The sequence below is a fragment of the Cetorhinus maximus genome, chromosome 16 (genome assembly GCF_964194155.1).
Source record: "Cetorhinus maximus chromosome 16, sCetMax3.hap1.1, whole genome shotgun sequence".
Taxonomy (NCBI): Eukaryota; Metazoa; Chordata; class Chondrichthyes; order Lamniformes; family Cetorhinidae; genus Cetorhinus; species Cetorhinus maximus.
The window spans coordinates 42,568,448-42,588,387 of record NC_135894.1 but is presented as its reverse complement, the minus strand read 5'-3'; the positions used below and the strand labels follow the sequence as shown (position 1 = coordinate 42,588,387).

The following is a 19,940-nucleotide window of genomic DNA, read 5'->3' as shown; positions in this document are numbered from 1 at the left end:
TACTTCTTGTAGGCTGTTATGATGGATCCGTCCACACCAAAGTTTCTGAAATGTTCTCCTTTTTCCTCAGCCAAGACAGACCTCCTCTATGGTAAGCAGGATCCTCAACTACATCTGCCCTATTTTTCTATTGTCATTCCTTCCCATCTGTCTCAGACTGTGATAGTGTCCCCCTTGTGCTCCATGTTTGTTTTCTGGTACATCCAATATGATCCCACCAAACATATCCTCCCCTTCCCTCCCTGCATTCTAAAGGGACTGCTCCTTCTATATCACCCCAGTTCACTCCTCATCCAGCTCAAACGCTGGTTCCATTAGACAACTATTTACATGTACTTGCCCTAACCTAGCATATATTTTACCTGCTGCGACGCTCTACTCTGGAGAGAGTAAATATAATTAAATGAATCTTTTACCCAATATCTCCATTCCGTCTATTATTGTGAACCTGAGCTACCCTGTCATTGGTCACTTCCCATTCCCAATTTAACCTTCCCATATTTGGTCTCATGCTTTGATCCAATGAAGCTGATTGCAAATCCAAGGAGCGGCATCTTATCATTCTATTATTTATTATTCTGTTTTTACAGCATTTTGACCTTATTATTGACTTTAATAACCTTCTGCCTTAACAATAGGTCCTGTTTTCTTTATGGCAGGAGATGTTTGCCATGTGGGTTGTGCGCTTCAGCATTTTTGGGTTAGCAATTAGTGGGTGGGGTGAGGTGATGGAGGTTTGTGGGGGTGCGGGTAGGGGAAGTGTGGTTGTTGAACACTTAAGATGGGAAGCCTCTATCAGAGCGTTGTATTGGCAGGGAAGTCTGCACCTTTAGGCAGGAATTTTATTCTTGTGGCAGGGGCCAGCAGAGACCCCGCCTCAGCGATTTGCAGAACCAATGGCCGCATTTTACAAGGAGCAGGCAACTAATTGGTCACTGTTAGGCTGCCATTCCTTTAAAGAACCTGTCCGCAGGAGCTACCAGCTACTCAGAGGGTTGCTCAGCAGCGCCATCAGGAGGGGTGGCCACTACTGCAACTGCACTTGGAAGAAGAGAATGCCAGCCGTCCCTGAACCTGCAGGGAGGCTGGCAGGGTTCACCTGATAATCTACCCAGGCAGTGGAGGGCCCACCTGCCACAGGTGAAATGCCAACAGCGTTGGGAAGACAATGGGCACTTCACCACTCAAACCCCCACCCCCCACCATCTTCCCTTGCCATTTTACATGTCACCTTCCACCTCCGAAAACAACCTCTGAGGACTGGTAAAATCCAGCTATTAATATCAGCAAGCTTCTTGTCTTCTTGACGCAGTCGGATCCTGTCTCCATTTTGCCAGTATTCTTTGGTTCTGGTACATTGCCTCAGCTATTCACATTTTCTGCCTTTTCAATAACTTTAATAACTTTATTTCTTTCTATTTTCTCATGTTAGTATCAATTCAGCCATTTAAAATTATGGAGAAGTTGGATAGGATGATGTTGGAAAACTGCCTTGTGGGTGAGTTCAAAACTATGAGGCATAAATACGAGCCACTAACAGATTAAATAAAGAATTTAAGAGGAATTGCTTTACACAAAGAGTGGTGAGAACATGGAACTTAATACCACACGGCGTGATTGAGGCAGATAACAGTGAGTAAGGGAAGGTTTGGAGCGTGCATGACAGAAAAAGAAATAGTGGGGCATGGGGACAGGATGGCAGGAGGCAATTAGAATGGAGGGAAACTGATAGGAAGTATAAACACCAGCACCAGGGGAGGTGGTGGTGTACTAGTATTGTCACTGACTAGTATTCCAGAGACACAGGGTAATGATCTGGGGTCTCAGGTTCAAATCACACCACAGCAGATGGTGAAATTCAGTAAAAATCTAGAATTAAAAGTCTGATGATGACTGTGAAACCATTGCTGATTGTTGTAAAAACCCATCTGGTTCACTAATGCCCTTTAGGGAAATAAATCTGCTGTCCTTACCTGGTCTGGCCTACATGTGACTCCAGACCCACAGCAATATGGTTGACTCTTAAATGCCCTCTGCCCCAAGGGCAGTTAGGAATGGGCAATAAATGCTGGATATAAGATTGTGAGGGGTATTGACAGGGTGGATGTGGAGAGGATGTTCCCTCTGGTGGAAGAATCTAGAACTAGTGGTCACTGTTTAAAAATAAGGGTCACCCATTTAAAGCAGAGATGAGGCAAAAAATTTTCTCTCAGTCAGTCTTTGGAACTCTCTTCCTGAAAAGGTGGTGGTCTTTGAATATTTTTAAGGCAGAGGTGGATAGATTCCTGGTAAGCAAGGGGTTATCGGCACTAGGTGTGATGCAGATTTGAGGTTACTATCAGATCAGCCATGATTTTATTAAATGGCGGAGCAGGCTCGAGGGCTGAATGGCCTCTTCCTGCTCCTTGTTCATATGTCCGTAAATTTTTAAGTGATAGAAATTTATACTTGACATCAAAACACACTTGGAATATGTTGACTATTTCTGGTAAATATTGTAATTCATAATGTATTTTACTATCGATAGTATAAAATAATTCTTACAATATGGTGAAATTGAAACAATAGATTTTCTAAAATTCTGTTCTATTTCTTATTTCCATAATTTGAAAGCACACAATGCAAACTACATGAAGAATTATTATTTAAAGAAGAAATCAGCTTTTACAGCTCCAACATAGGCATCAACCTTACTTTACCACAGAATTTTCAATGGTTAACCCAACAATGGTTCTGAGTCATTGTCTCTGCATGTCATTCCCCTCACTTCAGAAATAGCAATTACTTTGTCAAAATGCCATCTGCTGTGTCTTTTCCTTCAGGAGTATCCCAGTTCACTCGTACTGTCAGCTTCTCAGGTTCAGCTGTCTTCTCCTTGAAGCTGGGGCACCTTATTTTTGGTGGGTCTAAATCTATAAAGCAAAGGTAGAAAGAGATATTTAAGGGATCCAGTAACATCACTTATTGTCAATCTGGAGATATTGAAAATGTGTACTTGTGGCATGTGCTTCAATAATATCAAACTATCACAACTCAGAGACTTTAAGATTGCAATTTTTATTTTAAGTCATATTTAAACCAGTTTCTTTGCAAGATTAAATGCAATTAAACCAGATTTAGGCCAAACTTGTATTTTGGAAAGTGTAAATTGTTTCAATGAATGGCCAGTTGGCCCAACTGGATCATACTGGGATTTATATTCAACACAGGCCTCCTCCCTCTCTAATTGCCTCTTCCCACCTTCCCACCCTACCCTTATTCGCTTCTCCCTCAAGTAATTCCTTAATCCTCCCCTGACATGTGTTATTGCTATCTGCTTCAAACTTTTCAGCAACATTCTCACTACTCCATGTATAAAGAAATTAATTCAGTTTGCGTACACCATAAGTGTGATTACTCTAAGATATTGTAAAAAAGCGCAATGGGTTTACTAAAATAATAATCCTGAACTACTATATAAATACAGGATTTGATGCTTTTCAAACATCATAGCAACAACCAATCTTTCATTCTTTATCTCCGTTTCCAACAGAATTTCCTACTTATTGTAATGTCAATGAAGCCACCCATGCTTCAAATTTTCTAATTTCACATTAAATTGTGGTTGCTACCAATGCAGATAGCTATTCCAAAGATATAGAAACTCATATTAAATACATCAAAGTATGCACTCAAATTGCCAAGTCACATTGGTAACCTAACAGTCTAAGAACAAACCTTTTTCTACGTGTTGGTGTGTGACTATAACATTACTGGATACCAAAATATGTAATATACTGCCTGATAGAAGAGGAGCTAGCTATAGATTACATACACGGTACATTATTAATTGTTATAAAAAGGATGCCTTCAAAAATGGTTTATTCTTCAGATATACATTGCAAATTTACAAACATACCACTCAGCCCCTCAAGCCTGCTCCGTCATTCAATAAGATCATGGCTGATCTGATTATAACCTCCACTCCACATTCCTGCCTACCCCCAGTAAACTTTCACCACTTTGTTGATCAAGAATCTATCTACCTCTGCCTTAAAAATATTCAAAGACTCTGCTTCCACTGCCTTTTGAGGAAGACTTCCACAGACTCATGACCATCTGAGAGAAAAAAATTCTCCTTGGCTCCGTCTTAAATGAGCAACCCCTTAGAAGAATGTTTGAATATTTGAAGCAGTGGAAAATACAAGGCTTGGGAAAGAATGGGGCATTGGGGTGAGCTTTGGATTGCTCCAAAGAGCCAGCATAAACAGCCCAAAATGAGACCATATTTCTATATTAGGATACAACTGTCAATTGCTAGACCACACTGGAATCACTTCCTAACAACATAACAAAATGCTTCCATTTGTCTTTCATACACAATTCAATTAGCTGTCATCCACATATTATATGTATACAACTGAATTATTCCACTCAACACACTGGAGCAGCCCATAGCCCCTACAGTTCAAAATATTATGTGATTTAGTGTTATCAAAAATTCTTCTCTTCCTGTTCCTTTCTTTAAAATTACATATAAATTGGTGATTTGTGTTATGGCCATGTAGTTTATTTATGCACATGGAGGATATAGAAAAATAGTTCATGATAATCAATAAGGAAAAAATTGTTAAAGGAAGCACGGTCATGAAACGGTAACAATTGGTCTCAGTCTCAGAGCTCATAAACAATCACATAGTTTGTTAATGTTTCAAAAACATTTTCCCTCCAAGATCAGATATATTGAATTAAAGCTCATTTATTTTGTTTTCACTGTAAATGTGGTAGAACACATTTTCTATAAAATAAAGCAAAGTAGACTAAATTCTGGAAAAAGAAAATCTTTCTGAAATTAATTTTACATTTACTTTTTGAAAAATGCCCACTTTGAACAATGCAATACAAAGCTGGGTGGGAAAGTAAGTGGTGAGGAGGGACCTAGGTGTCATTGTATGTGAATCACAGAAAGTTAACATGCTGGTACAGCAAGCAATTAGGAAAACAAATGGTATGTTAACCTTTATTACAGAGGGATTGGAGCATAAGAACATCTCCATCTGGCCTCATTTCCTCTGGAGATCACCTCCTCATCACGTCCCTTGCTTTAATCAGCACACACACATGCCTGGCATCCTTCTCATTTGGCCTGGCATGCGACTTGCTCACACTCTCTCCATGTGCTTTATGCAGAACAAGATCACGAACAATCAACAGGAAAGGTCCCAGACGTGGGTGGGGGGGGGGGGTGTGTGTGTGTGTGTGTGTGTGGAGGGGGGGGGGGGGGGGGAGAGTCACATGTTGGAGCTGGCCGCAGAGGACGTGGGCTATTCCTGCAGCGACAGTGATATCAGCGGCGAGCATCCACATGAGGATCCTGCACCACATCATCCCTCTCTCAGTGCTACTCTGAGTCCACTGTTCTGTGTTCAACGTGGCTGCCAAGCACTAATAATCGCCACTTTCTGTCCTAGGCACATCTGCCACGTCACCCTCAGGGAACCTTGATCCTGGCCCCAGCACTGAGAACCCTGAAGGCATCACCGATGAAGACCTGTCATAGTGTCACCCACACCCTCCACCAGTGCAGCGATACACACCTCGGTGAGACCTAGGTGTAGAGCAGCCTTGAGATCACAAACTGGTGAGCACAGCACACAATCTATTCCACAGCAGGCGAAGGCAGGGACATCCAAGACTGTCAGCATTCAGAGGAATGCTGAAGGCAAGGGATCTGCTGAGCCCAAGTCAGATGATGAGCCTCTGGACTTGCTCATAAATCAGTTGTTGGAGCTGCAAAGACAATCACGGGAACATAAGGAAGGGATGTCTGGTGCATCCTCAGATTGCAAGGGACAATGTACTCCATACTTCGTCCGCCTTCAGTCCGAGGTGATAGCGCTGACAGGTTGAAGCACCAAGTTCAATACTGACAGGATGGCAGCCACCACGGAGACCTTGGTCCAGGACAGCAGTTCTGCACTGCTGCGCAGGCTGAACTCCATCGCTGATGCCATAGTTGGCCTCCAACAGAATCAACGCAAGAGGGGTGAGGCGCAGCTTGATCTCACTCCAGTTTCCCCTTCTCCTCAAGGAGTCAGCCAGGGGCCAACGGGCACTGACAGGGAGGAGAATCAGCAGCTCAACACTCCAGGGCCATCCACCCAGGTGACACTGGGATTGTCAGGCCAATCCCAATCCTCTCTTCCTGTGACCCATGCAGCTGCAGCTCCACAGGCTGAGGAGGGTTCAGCTGGCCCACAGCAGGACACCCAAAGCAGGCCGAGGCCCTCCATGTCTTGGCCATCCAGAGGACGCACACTGAAGTCATCACAGACAGAGTGTAGCAGTCAACAGGCTGCCCCTATCTCTGCTGTAGATGTCGGGGAGCACCAAGGTGTAGGGCAGTATTAGGGAGGTTCAGAAGATGTGGTTGCACAGCCTGGGCACGGGTGTTAATCACTTGTACATAATGTTCACTATTGTAAATATACTCCTAAGAATGTCTCCTTGTCTATGCCTCCTTGTTATGATGAATAGTGTTCATGTCACTCAGATGTGAAACCTTGGTTCCTGCACAAAATAAAGGCAGGTGTCCCAGTCCAGGGCCTCTTCCCTGTGCAGTGTGTAACCTTCAGAGTAAAGTGATGGTCCAGTTTCACACTCACTGGACACATTATTGATGCCTGCACCTCGATGGGGCTTGTCATTGCTGCCAGAATGTTGCGGGCGGGCATCACAGAGTTCCGTCGTTCCCTCTGTGTGCTCTCAGCACCTTTTGAGGTGGGGCTGGCCCCTCATCTCTTCAGCATCTGTGTCGGTGATGTTGTGCTCCTGAAATGGACAGGTGCTGAAGGCTGACAAAGGACCAGGTGCATTAAAGTTTCACGGCTGCATCTCCATGATATGACCCTGATCAGAGTGTGCAAGCGAGCTGCCCTCGGCCAGACAGAAGTCAGTCATTCACAGAGGCTATGTGAAGATCAATGGAGTGTCCGCACTGCATGTCATCATCATCCTCCTGGAATCTAGTGACTATTAGGGCCTCCACTGCGTCTCCATGACTTGAGCCAGAGCACTGGGGGTATATGTGCTGCCGTCAGCCTCACAAGGGTCAAACGTTCACAGATGCAAGGTGAGGATGTCAGGACTATCCTCACTGCATCTCACCACGATCCTCCATGGATCTTGCGGCTATGAGGGCCTCCCAAGCACACCTTCCTCATCTGGCCAGTGCAATGGCCTCATTACCGGTATCCTCACCTTCGAGGGCCTCATCACCATCACCTCATTCGACAGCCTCCTCATCATCTCCTCCTCAGCCAGGTCCTCCCACCATTGCAGCACCAGGTTGTGCAGTATGCAGCAAGCTACAATGATGCGCGACATCCTCTGGTGACTATCTTGCAGTGCTCTACCGGAGTTGTCAAGGCATTGGAACCTCATTTTCAAAATGCCTACCGTTTGCAAAAGCAAAGTCCAGGTCGCAGCATCAGCCTCGTTATATCACCGCTCTGCTGCAGTCTGAGGCCACTGCATGGGCATCATCAGCTACATCCTCTGTGGATAACCCTCATCCCTGAGGAGCCAACCCTGCAGCCTTTGTGGACCCTGGAAGATGCCAGGGATCTGAGACCTGCTAAGGATGTAGGAGTTGTAGATGTTCCCTGGAAATTGTGCGCAGACCTGTAGAAACCATTTGTGGTGGTCGCATACCAGCTGAACATTCAGCAAGCAGAAACCCTTGCGGTTGACATAGTTGACTGTTTGTTGACATGGAGATCTAAACACCACATGAGTGCAGTCAATGGCACCCTGCACCTGTGGAAAACCTGAGATCTATGCAAATCCCAGCGCTCTTGCTTCCTGGCTTTCCTGATCCTGGGAAAAATGCATAAAGTTCTGTGCCTTCGGGAAGATTGCATCCGTGAATTATTGGGTACAGTTGTGTGTGGAGGCCTGCGAGATCCTGCACAGGTCACCCGTGGAGCCCTGGAAATAGCCACTGGCGTAAAAATTGAGCGCAGTGGTCACTTTCATGGCCACATGTCCCCATGTCACCAAACTCTGCAACAGGTGGCATATGTGACCAACCAGTTACCTAAACATGCATAATCCTCAGCGACTCTGGTTCTCGGTCATCTGCAGGAATGACAGGTGCCGCCTACTGAAGGCGTCTATGAGCGACGGCTCTCTGTGGATCTTCAGCTGTGTGCAGCCCCTTCATCTTCAGGTAGGTGCTCCTCCCTTTGCCGAGCCAGGCATTTCCAACACACTCTTCTTCTTCTCTGCTCCCTATAAGTCATGAGGCATACCGCTAAATCACCAGGCTCCATGATCCTGATGTTCTCCTCCTGCAGGATCAAAGAGAGAGACACATGGGTCAGCAGATGTGTCCTAAGAAGCTCTCTTGATTAAGTCTGAAAGCCTCTTCACACATGTCAGAGAGTGCTGGCCACCACTTGGATCACCAGTGTGTAGTGCACTTCATGGCTGTCCGAAACCTCACCCTTCTCCACCCCATTCCACTTAACAGATTGGCAGCGACTTCGACCACTAAACTGCTTGTTGTGCTCATACGCAGGCATTCTCCTAACCCGCACTGCAAGGCTGCACTGTTAGCTTGAAACATGATGGATACTGGCCCAAACCTTAAAGACATTGCAAGGGGCTGTGAGCGCCTCCACCAGACTGCACCATGGCCACCTCTCACAAGGGGATTCTACAACTTGGCCAGTCGTCCAATTGTTCTGCTGCCCCCTAAAACACACATTAATTTGCAGTCTGCGCCCAAGGGGTGAAAAGTTCTGGAGCATTTGGTGGCACTTTCATGCTTTTGCTTTGCTTGAGTGGGCAGTAAAGCTTGAGAAGCCCGACTCCAAGCATGTCAATGGAGCTGCTGCTGAACGGTCTCAGCTGCGGAAGAATGCTCACTTTTGACAAGCTTTTTCAAGTGTGTGGCTGCTTCCCTCACAACACACCCCCACGCCCAGCATGTGCTTGTGTACTTCCTTCAGTCTGTGCTGCCTTGCCCCTCATCAAACCCCCACCCTCTGGGACCACCCCCACCCCCCGCAACCAACCCCCGCACCCCACCCCACCCTGTGGCCTCACCTGCACTGGAGCCCTTGCCCTGGCAGCGCACTGAAAACCAGTGTGGAACAAGTGAATTGCCAGTGCCCCCCAATGAATGCGCGGCACCTCTGCCTCGAATTCCTATGAGTGATCCTTGCGAGCACTACGCAACATTGTGTGCACACACCTCCGAGTTCCCCTCGAAGTTCAGCTTGCCAGGTGCACACCTTTTAAAGGCTGTCAAAAATCATGCCGTTCTGAAGTCACACTGACGTCGGAGAGAAATCTGACATGGGGGAATGACTCTGGCATGAGGGCACAATGATGAAATGCAAATGTATTAAAATTAAGTTCCCGATGTTGGACGGCGGGAAACGAGGCCCGCCACTGACGGGTGGAGCGGACAATCACAAACTGGTTTCACGACAGTACAAAACCGATTTCTGGCCTTCTCGCCATATTGTCCACTCACACCCGGCACCAACGGGACTGGATGATTCCACCCATTGAGTATACTCAAGACAGAAGTTGACAGATTTTTGAAAACTAAGGGAATTAAAGAATATGGAGATAGTGTGGGAAGGTGGAGTTGAAGTAGGTCAGCTGTGACCTTGTTGAATGGTGGAGCAGGCTCGAAGGGCTAAATGGTCTACTCCAACTCCTGTTTCTTATGTTCTTAATGCCACAAGAAATCACATGGTACATTATTATCTGTAACTAAGTTTGTGTCAGCAGTCACCATGATTCATCAAAGCCACTGCAGTATATGTTTTGATGTACAATTGCAATAACACTTAGAGGATTAACCGTAAAGTATAATAATCAACAATGAATTAAAAGGAAATATTTGGTCATGGTAAGCATGGATAAAAGCTTTCTGAAACTCATTTCTCTTACATTTTTATCCCTTCCTTTTACAAGCATGAATATTGTTGACCGAGATGAGAATGTGGGCATTTTAAAATTCAGTTAGTGATTAAAAATCAGAAACTAAAGCTTGCTTGTCATGAAAGTATAATAATTTTCATAATATTTTCTGGTTTATTGTGAATTAGGTTTATGGGGGTAAGTATAGTTGGGTCTGTCTGTGTGATTTAATTACATTTGGAGTCAAGTAGACTGCAAGCTTCAACTCATCAAAAGAAGCTAGGTGCTTGACATGCTAATGAGTAAACATGGATGCTGGCTTAGCATGTAAGGTGTGAAGGGAATCTGCATTTTTAAATAAATGAAGGGATATTTGGATTTTAAAGAGATCCCAGTCTGTTTCCAACTAGCCAGATAAGCAAGGCTAAGGAATGTGTTTACTTTAACCAAACATTACTGGCAATATTGACACGATGAAAGTTTTTATATTATGAGGGAGATACAGTTTCAAAGACATATGGGAAAACAGAATTTACATATTAAAAAAAGGGAAACATACATAAAGGAGGATGAAGGGCTATGTAAGAGGAGAAGACCATGTAAGATCTAACAGAAGTGTGTGAAATAGCCTTAATGAAGCCTCCAGTATCTGTGCATAAGTCTGCTGTCTGCCAAAACTGAAGCTGGAGAAAAGTCATTTGGAATTCCACTGTCCAAGGTATCGTGTTAATTTGCTGGATCTGTTTAAAATTTTAAATCTATTTTTGGACCATTGCCTTAAAGGGAGTGTAACTCAGGGTCAGGTTAATTAGGAATTTTAGGAGTCATTATAATCGTAAGAAATTTGTAGTCTTGCGTATGTGTTTGAAATCTTTTTTTAAATAAATATTTTAATTTAATTTTCAAAAATCTGTAAAAGTCTTGGTGGATGTATTCTGAATTCAGTCCACACATTTCATAACAAATACAACTTGAAAAACTGTTGTGATATTGCGACCAAGTTTCCCTCGTGGATTTGGTCCACCTGGCACACATCATCTGCCATGTCATAACATTGCTACAATATTGAAAACATTTTACATAGAGCAAAGAGTTGTGGTTCCAGATAAAAGAAACTGTAGAGACTAAATGGCTCAGACAGTGAGTACAGCTCCAGCAACACTTCAGAAGCTTGACAATATCCAGGAAAAAGCAGCCCACTTGATTGGCACCCCATCTACAAACATTCACTCCCTCCACCACCGACGCACAGTGGCAGCAGTGTGTACCATCTACAAGATGCACTGCAGGAACTCACCAAGGCTCCTTACACAGAACTTTCCAAACCCACGACCACCACCATCTAGAAGAGCATGGGCAGCAGGCACATGGGAACACCACCACCTGGAAGTGTGAAGTAACAGTTGGCGACCATATCGGGGACAGTGATCACAATTCAGTTAGATTTAGCATTACCATGGAAAAGGACAAAGATAAGGCAGGAGTAAAAGTCTTGAACTGGGGGGAGGCAAATCTTGCAGAAATGAGAAGGGACTTGGCTGAGGTGGACTGGACAGCACTGCTGGAGGATAAAACAATGGAAAACTAGTGGGAAGCACTAAAAAGCGAGATCCTAATTGTACAAAGTAGACATGTCCCCTACAAAAATAAGAGTGGTACTGCCAAATCTAGACTTCCTTGGTCGTCTAGAGGAATACAGGGGAAGATCAAATAGAAAAAGAAAGCATACGATAGGCACAAAGAACTAAGCACTGCAGGTAGCCTAGACAAATATAGGAAGTGCAGGGACGAAGTAATAAAGGAAATAAGGAAATCAAAGAGAGGGCATGAAAAAAGATTAGCAAGTAAAGTTAAAGATAACCCAAAGATGTTTTACCAATACAATAATGCTAAAAGGTTAGTTAAGAAAAAAGTGGGACCTATCTGAGATGAAGATGGAAACTTGTGTGTAGATGCAGAGGCTGTGGGAAGGGTTTTGAATGAATATTTTGTCTCCGTGTTTACAGAGGAATGGGAGGATGTAAATATAGTAGTCCAGGAGGAACACTGCGAGATATTGGACGGGATAGTCATAAAAAGAGAGGAAATACTCGAAATCCTTGAAAGTTGATAAGTCACCAGGGCCAGATGGATTGTTTCCGAGGCTGCTGAAGGAAGTCAGGGAGGAGATAGGTGCTTCGAGGAGGATTTTCCAATCTTCACTAGATACAGGGGAGATACCGGAGGACGGGAAAAATGCAAACATAGTTCCATTGTTTAAAAAGTGATCAAAGGAAATGCCAAACAATTATAGGCCAGTTAATCTTTCATCGGTGGTGAGCAAATTAGTAGAATCAATCCTAAGAGATAGGATTAACTGTCATGTGGAAAGCATGGACTAGTCAGGGATGGTCAGCATGGATTTGTTAAAGGAAGGTCTTGCCTCACAAATTTGATTGAATTCTTTGAGGAAGTGACAAGAAGGATTGATGAAGGTAGTGCAGTGGGTGTTGTGTACATGGATTTTAGCAAGGCATTTGACAAGGTCCCACATGGCAGATTGGTCAGGAAAGTAAAAGCCTATGGGATTCAAGGTAATGTGGCAAACTGGATAAAAGGTTGGCTTTGTAACAGGAAACAAAGGGTAATGGTCGATGGATGCCCTTGCGAATGGAATGTTGTCTCAAGTGGTGTTCCACAGGGCTCGGTGTTGGGACCCTTGCTGTTTGTGTTATATATTAACGATTTGGACGTGAATATGGGGGGCACGATTGGGAAATTTGCAGATGACACAAAGATTGGCCAAGTAGTGGATAGTGTAGAGGAGAGCCATAATCTCCAAAATGATATAGATGGGTTGGTGGAGTGGCAGATGGATTTTAACATGGAGAAGTGTGAGGTCATACATTTAGGGAGGTCAAACAGTTACAGGGATTACACAATAAATGGGAATCTACTAAGAGGGGTAGATGAAGGGAGAGATCTTGGCGTACATGTACACAGGTCCCTGAAGGCAGCAGTTCAAGTAGACAAGTTTGTAAAGAAGGCATATGGAATGCTCTCCTTCATTGGCAGAGGTATTGAATATAAAAGTAAGGATATAATGTTGGAATTGTATAAAACACAGGTGAGGCCACAACTGGAGTATTGTGTGCAGTTCTGGTCACCACATTACAGGAAGGACATAATAGCTCTGGAGAGAGTGCAGAGGAGGTTTACAAGAATGTTGCCAGGGTTAGAAGAGTGTAGCTACAAGGAGAGATTGGATAGGTTGGGGTTATTTTCCTTAGAACAAAGAAGGCTGAGAGGTGACTTGACTGAGGTGTACAAAATTATAAGGAGAATAGATAGAGTGGACAGGATAAAATTGTTTCTCTTGGTGGGGAATTCTAGAAACGGGGGACATAGATTCAAGATAAATGGCAGAAGGTGTAGGGGGGACATGAGGAAGAACATTTTTACACAGAGGGTAGTGGGTGCCTGGAATTCGCTGCCCAAGTTGGTGGTAGAGGCAGAAACTCTAAACTCTTTTAAAAAGCACCTGGATCTGCACCTTAGGTGCTGTAAGTTGCAGGGGTATGGGCCGGGTGCAGGAAGGTGCGATTAGAAAGGACACCTGGGTGTCCTTGTGCAGGCATGGACAAGACGGGCCATATGGCCTCCTTCTGTGCTGTAACTTTTCTATGGTTCTATGGTTCCAAGTTCCCCTCCAAGCCACTCACTATCCTGACTTGGAAATATATCACCATTCCTTCACTGTTGCTGAGTCAAAATCCTGGAACTCCCTCTCTAGCAGCACAATGAGTGTCCCTACACCACATGGACTGCAGCATTTCAAGAAGGCAGCTCACCACCACCTTCTCAAGTGCAATTAGGGATGGGCAATAAATGCTGGCCCAGCCAGTGACGCCCACATCCCGTGAATGAATAAAAAAAAGAAAGATATCAGAATGTTTATGGATCAATGGAATTAAAACTAGACAGTTCGACAATGGTTGAGTGATTACAAAATATTTGCAGCATAAAAAAATGCCATTTCACTCACCCAAAAAGCCCATGCTGGTATTTATTGTTAATAGTAGCCTCCATCTTCCCATCAATATGTTTTATTCCTTTCTCCCTCCTATGCTTACCAGTTTCTTGAATGCATCTATGCTTTCCACCTGAACTTAAGCAAGTTCCACATTCGAAGACAAAAACAGAAAATGCTGGAAAAGCCCAGCGGGCCTGACAGCATCTGTGGAGAGAGAAACAGAGTTAACGCTTCGAATCCGTATGACCCTTCTTCAGAGCTCTGAACAAGGGTCATGTGGACTTGAAACGTCAACTCCGTTTCTCTCTCCACAGATGCTGTCAGACCTGCTGAGCTTTTTCCAGCATTTTCTGTTTTTGTTTCCTATTTCCAGCATCTGCAGTATTTTGCTTTTATCCATATTCTCCTAAACTCCCTACTGGATTTTTTAGTGATTATCTTATATTTATGGCCCCTAGTTCTGATTTTACCTGCAATTCAAAATGTCTTCTCTCAGTCTCTCCTATCAAACCCTTTCACAATCTTGATGACCTTGATCAGGTTACCCCTTCAGTCTTTCTTTTTCCAGAGGAAAGAGCCAAAGCACGTTCAATCTTTCCCATAGGTTATACTATCATATTACCTCTCAATTCTGGTATCATTCTAATAAATCTGTCTTATTCCCTTCTTATAAAACGGAGACCAGAACTGTTCCAGTACACCAAGGGTGCATCAGAGCTAAGCGAATTTCTATTCTTCTTATTGGCATACAAAAGTGTACCCTGCCCTCCCACATCATCCCGTGATCAGCCCGCTGCCTGTGAGCACTGGACCAGTGCTTGCAGCTGTCTGCAACACTGATACTAGGTCCAGCCCTTACAATAGTTTAGGCCTCTCAGAAGGGACTTAAGGTGGACGTTGTGAGAGTTCCCCTCCACCCCACTCACAGCTAAATGTAAAACAAACCTTTAGATCTCATAATAAAGTTTTGCTTTATTATCTGTTCTCTCAAAGATGCATCCTCTTCTCAGTTCATGAAAAACTGTTTTATGTTATCTTTTTCCATGATTATTCAGCATTATTTAACTGTCGCTAATGCGTGCATACATTTTATCATTCTCAGAACAATCTCAACAAAGGAACATAATTTCCTCTCAAATACAAATGATTTTTAAAAACATAAGGTAAATTGACCCAGATAAACTGTATCTATACTACCACCATGTGGTAATCATGTGTGATTGCATTGGGCTTCCTTTGTAGTCGTGGGTGGCAATTGTATTTCTATGAAGGCACAGCCAGCTGTCCCAATTTTTCAGCTTTTTTATACTGGATAAACTCTCTCGGGTTCCACATGACTGAACAACCAGTCTTCACTTCGCCTGAGTACATCATCTTCTGCCTGATATCCAGATAAATGACAGCATAATCCAGGGATCATAATAGAGAACCCCATTCAAAGAGGTAATACAAATATTACGCATTGTTGCATGAATTCTTTTCTCTTCATGTACAATAAACAAGATAAGGGCTCTTTCAAAATCAAAAAACAAACTTGAAAAAAAGTTGAAGCTGACTGTTTACAGCCTTGACATCCTATTTGACCCAGAGCTATGCTTCCAACCTCATATCCTCACCACCACAAAGACCACTTACTTGTAACTTGAACAATGCCTGCCTCTGGCTACTCCTGCCAAAACCCTCCTCCATGCTTTCATCATCTCTAGACATGACTATTCTAATGCTTTCCTAGCAATCTTACATTCTGTATAAACTTCTGCTCATCCAAAATGTTGCTGTCCGTATCCTAAGTCCCACCCACCCGTCACCCATATGCTCAGTGACCTACATTGGTTCCCAACATTTCCCCATTTAAGATTCTCAGCTTTGTGTTCAACTCTTTTCATGGCCTTACCCCTCAAGAAGCCTCCTTAAGGTTTGTATTCCTACAAATCTGGCCTTTTGTGCATCACACACACCATTGGCAGCCATGCCATCTGGGCCCTAAATTTCTGGAAATCCCTCCCTAAGGGCCCAATTTTAACTCTGTGTTAAGTGAATAGATTTTGAGAGAGTTAAAACTGGGCTCTAAATCTGTTTTCTTGCCTCTTTCCTCACTTTTGTTACCTCTGGAAGGTGGGCGGAGGTAATGTTTTCGCCCCTGTTTATTTGTCTATAAACAATGTATCTGAAAAACTTGTGGACGGACTTCAACAAAATTTGTTACAGCTGTCAAAAAGTGAGCAGAGTTTTCAGAGCAGTTGTTGGATGTGGGTTAGCCTGAAACCTCCTCAGTGAGATGGAAGCTCTCAATAAAAAAAATTATTTTCCCAGCTTTGTAGTCACAGAGTATCAACCAGGGAGGGAAAAACCTTGAGGAAGAGCTGTGTAATTGTAATAATGTTGTGTTAATGCTACTTGGCAGAGGTATGTGCTCTACGAAGTGCTCTCTTCACTTGTTTCTTATGTTTTTACCTCTTCAAATCAGATTTTCTGCTGTTTATTTTGAGCCAGGCAATGAACTGTCAAGGCCAAAGTACAATGTTCCAGGAAATAAGTTACAGAATCACAGAATTGTTACAGCACAGGAGGCCATTCAACCTGTAGTGTTTGAGCAGGCTCTCCATAGGAGCATTTTACCAGGTGGTGCTGCCCTGCCTTCTCCCCATTGCCCTGCACATTCTTTCTTTTCAGATAACAATCCAATTTACTCTTGAATGCCTCAATTGAACCTGCCTCCACCACACTCTCAGGCAGTGATTTCTAGATCCTAACCACCCGCTGCATGAAAATGTTTTTCCTCATGTTGACATTGTTTCTTTGGCCAATTAATTAAATATGTGCCCTTTTTGTTCTCGATCCTTGCACCAATGGGAACATTTTTTCCCTGGCTGCTCTGTCCAGACCCCTCATGATTTTGAATACCTCTATCAAACCTCCTCTCAGCCTTCTCTTCTCCAAGGAAAACAGTCTTAACTTCTCCAAACTATCTTGGTAACTACGGTTCCTCATCTCTGAAACCATTCTCATGAATCTTTTCTGCACTCTCTCCAATCCCTTCACATCTGTGTAGCAATTTGAAAATGCATGCTCCATGTAAGACATTTAATATATTATAGATTGCTTGAAAGTATAATCGTCTCTTCAAACAAAATGCATGGCCATATACATATGCTGAAATAGAGAATGTAACTTCACTTGCAGTTGCTTTGTAGAGAATTACACATCTTGGGGCGTAAAGAACGAGGATTATAGAGGAGTGTCAAGCAGGATGGAACAAAATGAAATGTTTATATAGGAAATAATTATAAATAATTGCAAAGGAAATTTTAATGTTAAATGATGACATAAAAGTGACAAAAAATGACAGCAGAAAGTTAAGTTTGTGCTTAGGATGTGCACACATGCACAAGATTTGTAATGTAAGAAATAGTTTTGGCTTCTAAATTAGGAAATTTAGTTTGTATTTCTAATATTTCCACAGTTTTATGCGGGTTAAACAGCTGGTTAGCTCACTTTATAGTATTTTATGAACAAAACTTACCAAGGCAAGATGGCTCTTTTCCATTCCACCTTTTATTGTGCATGCAAATCACACTTTTTTGCCCCTTAACTTGGTATCCAGGTGTGCAGTAAAACTCACACCTCGAGTTAAAATACGCCCCATCTGAGCACTTGGCACCTCCATGGAGTGGCAATGAAAACTTTGGACAACGTATTTCTAGAACAGAAAAATAACCGTAATAAGTTGGAGAAGCTGCTTCCTTTCTTCCCCTCCCTTCCTGAAGGTAAATTTGTATCAGAGTATGGTTCACTCAGCACCAGCAGTCTTTCATTACCTCAACCTAGGAGCTTCTTTTATTTGTGTCCACTCCTAATTCATGTCCAAACATGTACACTTTTCTATTGGAATCACTATATTTCACCTTTCTGGTCCAAATGTACCAAGACCAACTATAGCACTCATTTCCAATATCTATATATTTTTTTAATGTATTCTTTCATGGGATGTGGGTATCACTGGCTGGGGTTTCACTTCCATTAATTTATTTAGTCACCATTTAAAATTTTATATTAAATTATTTAATTCATTTTATTTCAGCATTTTGGGGTTTCCAAGTATGTTGAGGTGCAGAATTCCCAATTGTATCATCTCAAACTTCTCCAAAGTTTTAACATAATAATTTATTGTGGCATTAAATGAGTCACCAAATCAATCAGAAAGAAATACAAAAAAAGTAATCTGATGTTTTGGAACATTATACCATCAAACATGACAGTAATAAGGAGGATTCACTGTACTGCTGGTTTCAGTTATTCACCTTCCCTATGCCATGAAAATAAACTGTGAAAATTTCACCTTAGGTCACTCCATTACCCTCGCTCAACAAAAACAAATAAGTTGATATTACCCACCTCTGCAAGTAACTGTTTGTGACCAGCGTTTACTTGAAAGGCAATGGACACGGCCAGTTCCATGAATTTCATATCCTTTTCGGCAAGAAATATCACACACTGTTCCTTGTACATTTTTGTAATATCCACCTTGTGGTGTTCTGCAACGGACATAACCATTTTTGATCTTTAGAGGAGCGCACCAGGGAATATCTGTAAACAGCAATAATAGTAAATGTACAGCTAACATCTTGTATTGCTCATATCTACCCTCGATACTTACTGTTTCAGGCAGCTTGCCATGTATAATTCTATCTATTTCACTATGGAAGAGTAAACATTGTCAGCAATTCCCATATCTCATTGATAAACAAAGCACATTAACACTGTTGTTGATGTCTGTTAATGACATAATAGGTTTAAATAGTTGTTTGGTAGCACAAAACTTGAGCATTGCTGCAAAAAGAAACATGTTGTTGAAGCTTTTCATCTTGCACTCATCAGGACAATTCGCAAGAATACCGAAAGTAAAGGGAACAACAATACTTCATGAGAAGCCAGTGCTGATTAGTTGGCAAGCAGATTGTGATTGGTAGAGGCATCGCCATGGAAAATGCACCGGTTAACTGATGACTGACAGTTAACTGCCACGCTTTGTTCAAATTCAAACCAGGCAGGTTGACTCTGATTAGTCAAGACATTGCCCTAGGGAATGAACCAGACAATGGCTGTTGCCTGTTTTGTTTATTTGAAAATGTGTGTACATGTTCTTTCTGTCTGCAAGGAACGGGGCCCTGTGTAATAACATATGTAGCTTCTAGCGCACCTAAGTGTGCCACACTATCAGCCTGACTGATAATCTTAAATTGGTGGTCAGTGTAATTCTTAGCACACTCAAGATTGTTTAGCAAATATTGTCCAATCGCAGAATCAAACCTAATGTTCGGCACAGTGTGGCGCTGACATGACTTGTCAAGAGAAATGCCAGAAGGTGAGGTAAAGGGTGAGAGTAGCAGCTGGAGACGCCTGTGAAAGAGGGTAAGCAGCAGCTGAGTCCTTCAATCTTTCTTCTTTACTGCTATATCTTTTATTGTGATTAATAAACACATAGGCCTAGATTTTCGCTCCTGGGTTGGATGTGGAGAGATGGGAGAATTTCCGGCTCCGCGAACCCAACCTTTAAAAATGGCTGCCCAAACTTCCGATTTTCAGTCCAGGCGGACAAACCAGAATAGGAGTCGGCGTGGGTGACCCCAGAAGTAGTGAGTGGCTGAAGGCAGGCCCAGCACAGCTTGGGTGATTCGGCTGCAGATAAAAAATTAGCCCTCTGAAAGGCCCATTTGAGAGGTAGGTCATCACTGGTGAAGTCCGTGTGCCTCAGGGGAAAGACCATTGCCTTGCCAGGTGAGTGTCAAAGCTGTTAATATTGTCCAACTGTTAGCTGACCCTGGAACAGATGGCCCATCATGGGCTTTCCCTATGTCATTGTCACTAATAAAAGTGTTCTTGGCTGAACCACTGAAAACATGAAGTGGTTCCCAAGACACAGCCATGGAGATGTCATTATCTTGCCACCACGACCTGCTACAGAAATTCAGTAGTCATGTAGTTAGCTGCCAAGACTCAGTGGGTGGCT

General features: G+C 43.1%; 1 protein-coding gene across 3 annotated transcripts in view; it reads right to left on the bottom strand.

The window, feature by feature from the left end:
* Positions 1-19,940, bottom strand: part of srpx (sushi-repeat containing protein X-linked) — an 87,767-nt gene that overhangs the window by 29,763 nt on the left and 38,064 nt on the right. For all 3 annotated transcript variants that reach the window (XM_078559766.1, XM_078559768.1, XM_078559767.1), the window contains 3 exons: positions 18,326-18,517; positions 17,454-17,630; positions 2,786-2,912 (listed from right to left, as the gene is read on the bottom strand). In XM_078559766.1, coding sequence (XP_078415892.1) covers positions 2,786-2,912; positions 17,454-17,630; positions 18,326-18,517 — 496 coding nt within the window. The remainder of the gene's footprint in view (positions 1-2,785; positions 2,913-17,453; positions 17,631-18,325; positions 18,518-19,940) is intronic.